Below are 6809 nucleotides of genomic sequence, written 5' to 3' on the forward strand. Positions count from 1 at the left end.
TATATATATATATATATATATATATATCTAAACTGCTGGTTTTCTACCCGGAAGTATTTGTAAACAACAAGGTGATTCCCCTGGGGGCACCGCTGGTGAGCGGTGAAGGGGTGAGCGATCCCCGAGGCCCCTGCACTTCCGTTAGTCGAAAAACTACGGGCGGTGTCTCCAGAGGTAAAGGAAGAAAAATTATTATTTTTTTTTTTTTACCGATGGATATCCAGATTGGAGAACGTGAGACAGCGGTCTCCTGTGCTCTGTCAGATAATGTCTTGCTCTAGTTTGGAGAACGAGAGAGGTGAGCCCTCATGTTCAGAGTATCAATCAATCAATTTTATTTATAAAGCCCAATATCACAAATCATAGTTTGCCTCACAGGACTTTACAGCATACGACATCCCTCTGTCCTTATGACCCTCACAGCTGATCAGGAAAAACTCCCCAAAAAAACCCTTTAACAGGGAAAAAACGGTAGTATTCTCAGAGTATTTTATTCTCATATGACACTGCTGTAAATCGTGTCATTTCCAAGTCCTCCTTCTGTGTTAAAAAATCCAAAATCAGTCCAGATGTTTCTTCATCTTTGTTTTGATGAACTTCCTGCCAGATGCCGCTGACTGAGAACAAACAGCACCATCTAGTGGAGCGAAAAGCAACTGATTTTATTATTCTGGCACCAAAAGTTGGATTAAAATGTATATTTGCAAAAATCAAGATTGATACTTGTCGTCTGTGTATCGATTCAATATGGCTACAAAAAATATCACAATACTATGCTGTGTCACCCCCCAATATACACACACATGTATGTATGTATTCTTGAAAATAACATGCAGGTAGTTGTTTTGTATTTGTAGTACTTGCTGAGTAAAGACGTTTGGGTGCTTTGTGTGTGCAGGTACTGTGGGCGCTCAGTGCCTCCATCCATCACCAGCACTGACAGCCTGCTCACCCTGCTGTTTGTGTCTGACTCAAGTTTAGTCTCCGAGGGATTCTCTGCCAGATATGTCTCAATCAATGCCACAGCAGGTACAAAGATGGTTTTTCAGTTTTCAGTCCATTTCAGACTACTTATCCAGTAACCCTGAACAACACGACTGGCGGGTCATTAACTGACAAAGAATCACTCTGAATAACTAATGACTTACAGAAACACTGTGCAATAGCCCACCTCCCACCGTCTCCTCCCTTCTGTCTCTATCTGTCTCACTCCAACAAGTTGCTTTATCACCAGCACTGCTGCACTCCGGATTTCTCTTATCCACTTTTTGACCAGGAAAATCTGTTGAAATCTGACATGTATAAATCTCCTCAGTCATTATGTCAGAAAAAAACTATTTCCTTCTGAGAATATGTAGGCCTCACACGGTGTCTTATCAGTAGGTGAGCATCTCTCTGCCCATTAAATATGCTCTTATGTTCCATCATGGAAACAAGCCACTCGACATCATATTTAACATGCAACCACTTAAAGTTGGGAAACGCATGCTGTCTCAATACATTTGTTCTTTTCAAACAGAAAACACATGCTTTATATTGTTGTATGACCTGGAGATTACATATAATATGACCAACCGCAAATATTAGCGATGGTCACCATGAGGAACTTTAAGCTTCCTGGCGATCTCCCTCCGCCAACTCCACGTTATTTTAGTTTTTGTTGCCCAATGGGGAGGTGTTATAATAATAATGATAAAATGTATTTGATATAGCAAACAAAGCAACAAAATAAAGTAAAACAGAGCAAACACATACCAGGGAACAAGCACTGGACATTTTAGGGCGGGACAAAGGCCATTTTGAAAAGATGGGTCTTTAGTTGTTTTTTAAAAAGTTCTCAGGAGGTTGCAGACCATAAACTTAAAGGAAGACAGTTCCATAGTGTTGGAGCCTTCAATGGCACGGTCACCTTTTGTTTTGAGTCCAGAGCGGGGAACAGTCAGTCGGTCCTGTTCTGAAGACCTCAGGGACCTACTGATGACACATGGATAGAGATCACTGATGTATCCAGGCACCTAACCGTGGAGGGCTCTTAACATGAGACTTAACTTCAAGTATCTTGAAGTGAATCCTGAACCTGATGGGAAGCCAGTGTAAAGAAACTAAAATGGGAGGGATGTGGGTCGACCTGTTGGACCTGTTTAAGCGCCTAGCAGCAGCAGCGTTCTGGATTATTTGAAGACGATTCAGAGAAGATTTGTTTCGGCAAGTAAAAAGAGAATTGCAGTCGTCCAGACGGGAGGACACAAAGGCATGCATAATCATGTAGATAATGCTTCAGTTCATCTTCACCGCACCTCATCCATTACAGAGCTTTCAAAGCAAGTAACAGGGACAGATAAAAACAGGACATCAACAGAAGTTCAGCCCAGGCAGCGTGCCACACAATGCTGCGTTGCTCTGGACAGTTGGGACAGTTGTAGCAATATAACAGTCCTCATTCCAGTCCAAAGATCGTTTGATCCTGTTTTAGAGCACTAACCCACATTATCATGTAAACACTGTATTTTTTGATTTGGATACCCTGAAGACATGTAACTCCTATCATTAGGTTGAGCTTAACCCTTTCTTTCTCTCATCAGACTGCGGTGGGACTTTCACCTCCTCTACAGGGTCCTTCAGTTCACCCAACTACCCTGACTACTACCCCAACAATAGAGAGTGCATCTTCAAGATCACTGTGCAAGTGAACATGCAGATTATGCTGAACTTCACTGACTTTGTGCTCGAGGGCTCCCCTCCATCTTGCAGCTATGACTTTGTCGAGATCAGGTAAGGTTGAGTTAACCCTCTGGAAACAGACCTCCCACTGGCAGCCACTGGGAGGGCTGTGGTTCTCATGGTCCTGTTTAAAATCGACCTAAAATAACAACTATAGAAGCTTGAGCATTCATTCTTCATGCAACAAAAAGCTGGACTTTCTTGTTCGCACCATTACGTTCTCTGCGTGCGATGATGTCATTATGTTACGCTACAAGTGGTCTAAAAGACGGTAAAATCATGCAGTGGCGCCAGAGGAGCAGAGAAAGTCGAGTGTTGTATTTCTTTAATGTGACACAATTTCAATACTGTTATCATTTATTATGTTTTATTGACTCACATAAGATTTTAGGGATAAACACTCCACGAAATGACATCACAATAAGCAGAAATACCGCCATATGCACAGTGGACCGTCTCTATGGCAGAGTTCGGAGGGTTACAGGTGTAGAGTTTGACTTTGTTGGGAGACAATCCTTTCCTTTGACGTTGTTGGTGTCTGAAATCTGCCGTGGTCCCGCTCAGTGTCCAGAGGCCCTCAGACTTTGTGTTAAAGACTATCTGAAATTTGTTTTCACGTTACATCAAGGTGAGGGATTTTGTTTATGGGTTTGAGTTTTACTTTGTTGCCTTCATTGAGTTGGAAAAGTTTCCTGTTTTATTTTGTTATATTATTATCTGTCATGTCTGGTTTCACTTCCTGCCTTTGTGAGTTTTACCTCCAGTCTTGATAGTCTGCCCCGCCCTAATTAGTTTCACCTGTCCCCAGGGTTCAAAATCAACACCCACCAAGTGCTAAATGTGGCTACATTTTCCATTTAGTGAGTAAATGTCAGAAGACTTCTTTCCACACTGGCAGGAAAATGTTGATCCCAAAATAGTCACGTAATTAAAAACAGTGCTGATCAGAGGACTGATGATGTCATTCAGGCTTACATGAAATCATACTGCGAACATCACTGTCCATGCAGGCTATTGTTTGCCAACCAGGAAAGCTACCATGGCTTCTGCTCTCTAGGTCGACACTCAGTACGTCTCAAGTCACAGTGAAGTGTAGCTACAGTCCCAGCTGGACGAGGACATCTAACTGGCCTACTGTTCTTGTCCCAGTATACAAGCACGGGAGGGGAATCCATTTATTGAGCCAAGTATGTGCGACTCCTCTACGATAGGTGGAGATATGCCCCCTTTCAGCTTGTTAGTATTGGACCTTTTTCCTGTTGACCTATTACGTCACAGACCAAACAATGGACAAACAAGTTAGCTACGGTTAGCTAGCAGCTAACTGCTACCATGGTGGACAACTTTACAGCTCTGTACATTTGGTCCGTCCAAAAAGTCACGGCTCTGGATGTAGATTTCTCCATGTTGTTACCGGCTTCTTCTTCTCTTACACATTTAATGCTATTGCACTTCCGGGTCAAAGCCTGGGGCGGAAACTGTGGAGCATGCTCAGAGCGCCTCGGCCACTTTGGGTCTGATTGACTGTATACATGCAGGAGTCACATGATCTGGGTGTGTTAGTCTGACATGTAAACGTACTGATTGTTTAATCAACTTTCCCGGCCCTGGCGGTTACGTATTAAGCACTGTACAGGTGCACTGAAATGGAGCAGACCCAGTGTTGAAGGGAAACTGGGAGCAGACTGGGAGAAAATAACAATGTAAATCATGCAGGTGTCTTGAAGTTGTGATTTCTAAGCTGCCTGTAGCTTCACAGGAGACACATCAGTCCCTCTTTATTCAGTGTGACCACTTACACCCTGAACTTCCACCATCTTTTGCAGGGACGGAGGCTATGACACATCTCCCTTGATTGGTAAATTCTGTGGCAATCAGAGGCCTCCAGTCCTGGTGTCCCATAGCAACCGCCTGTGGGTCAAATTCCGCTCAGATGCCAGCGTCACACTTCCTGGATTCAGTGCCCACTGGGATGGCACACAGTCGGGTGAGTGGTTTGTGTCAGACGTTTCTCTCCCTCCCCTGTCCCTCTGTAGCTGTCCTGTCAACAAAGGCAACAAACACACAAAAAATGTTTAAGAAAAGAAAAAAAAAAATTAAATAGATTTTCCCAAAGTTTGACCCCAAAAAAACATGTAAATTCAGATGTTCCAGATGTTGAAGTTGCAATGATAATTCATTTTACTTTTTATTCTACGGACTCTTTTCAGGTTAGTTTGTTCTGTTTTGTTTATTTGTTTTTTTTAAATATTTTATTGTCTTGTTGTAATTTTCTCGTCTTGCTTAAATTTAATGTTCAGCTGTTTGTGTTTTCCTTTGAATTGTGTCTGTGTCATTTCAATTTTGCCACGTGAAGCACTTTGGGCTGCGCGTTTGTATGAAAGGTGCTGTATAAATAAAGTCGAGTTGAGTCACACCCTTTAGCTTCAGAATACACACACACACGCACACACACACACACCTGTTCATTTGATGTAATTCTTCTTCCCAGGCTGTGGCGGAGTGTTGACAGCTGCCTCTGGAGGCTTTTCCTCCCCTAACTACCCACTGCCCTATCACCCTAATGCTGAGTGCTACTGGACCATCAGGACCAATCAGGGCAACCAGCTCCTCCTCTCTTTCCCTGAGTTTCACCTGGAGTCCAGCTCCACCTGCGCTTATGACTACCTGGCTGTGAGTACTGTAGCTCACAGTGTGTGAGTCCTGACTTAGATGGGGAGCGGTGGGATAGCTGTTGAAATGCTGCAGGTACTCGTGAAAAAGTGGAAACACATGCAGTCCAAGCACAAATTTAAGAGCTGAAAGGCTTCATGTAGAGCAGCAAGAAGCTGAAAACTTGCAGGTCTCAGCTTTAGGCTTCTTAAAGGTGTCCTAATAAGAATGGCAGTGGGTGAAGATTTTATATTATTATCTGTCAGAGTGGGCCTTAAAGCAGTGGTTCCCAACTGGTGGGTCGCGCTCCAAAAGTGGGTTTTACAGATAGAGCAAACTAGCTCGACGACTTGGCCAAATGCAAGTATGACGCTGAATGTATTAAACTGTGACCTCAAACTAATGACTAAGGATGCATTCACACTGGCGCTATTTGGTCCACTGATAGTTTGTTTGTTTGGAGTGGTGTAAACGCTCGTTTGAACCCTGGTGCAGTTCGCTTACAGTGGTAAATTCAAACGGACTATCCAGCGAAGCAAAGAGAGAAAGTGAACCAAAGAGAGGAAGTGACGTAGAGCACAGTGCATTTTGGGTAGGAAAAAAACAAAGCCAACAGGGCGAACCGGGAGAAGCAGAGGTAAAAACAGAAAAAGTTGGAATTAGGTTTGAAAACAGAAACCCCAAGACTGCATAAATCTGGTGTCGCTCCATTGTGTTTGTGGTGACCAAGCTGGCTGAAGGGGACGGATGTCCATTTTCAGTCCTGGTCAATCGATGGTTTTCTTCTTCCTCATGCTTTTTTTCTTTCTGGTCAGTGGTCGTCTCTGACAATATGCTTTTTTTCTTTCTGGTCAGTGGTCGTCTCTGACAATATTGCCCCCAAATGAGCAGTTGTTGCAACTATCCTGGTGTGAATGCGCCAAATCTGGACCCCGTGGCTGGACCAGTGGGGAACCATTGCTTTAAAGGAATGAAAACAGAAGGATTATTGTTGGTTAAGCAAACATTATATCACTGTAATTGAAACTTGAAACCATTTTGTTGATGGAAGGGGATAAACAAATGTACACAGTATGATAACCATCAACTTCTACATCACGGTGTACATAGAAACTGGTATATCGCTGCAACCAGGGCTGCTCTTGACTAAGACTGTTCTAGTGGACCAACAGTCCTCAGGGTCCGTCAGTGGACCAACAGTCCTCATCAGGGTCCATCAGTGGACCGTGGACCAACAGTCCTCATCAGGGTCCATCAGTGGACCATCAGACCTCATCAGGGTCCATCTGTGGACCATCAGACCTCATCAGGGTCCATCTGTGGACCAACAGTCCTCAGGGTCCATCAGTGGACCAACAGTCCTCATCAGGGTCCGTCAGTGGACCGACAGTCCTCATCAGGGTCCGTCAGTGGACCCACAGTCCTCATCAGGGTCC

General features: G+C 43.8%; 1 protein-coding gene across 1 annotated transcript in view; it reads left to right on the plus strand.

The window, feature by feature from the left end:
• The window catches only part of cubn (cubilin (intrinsic factor-cobalamin receptor)), an 86313-nt gene that overhangs the window by 29347 nt on the left and 50157 nt on the right, over window positions 1-6809 (plus strand). The window contains exons 21-24 of the mRNA XM_050056397.1: window positions 899-1029; window positions 2583-2772; window positions 4548-4708; window positions 5213-5394. Coding sequence (XP_049912354.1) covers window positions 899-1029; window positions 2583-2772; window positions 4548-4708; window positions 5213-5394 — 664 coding nt within the window. The remainder of the gene's footprint in view (window positions 1-898; window positions 1030-2582; window positions 2773-4547; window positions 4709-5212; window positions 5395-6809) is intronic.

This window comes from Epinephelus moara, chromosome 11 (assembly GCF_006386435.1).
Source record: "Epinephelus moara isolate mb chromosome 11, YSFRI_EMoa_1.0, whole genome shotgun sequence".
NCBI classification, from domain to species: Eukaryota; Metazoa; Chordata; class Actinopteri; order Perciformes; family Serranidae; genus Epinephelus; species Epinephelus moara.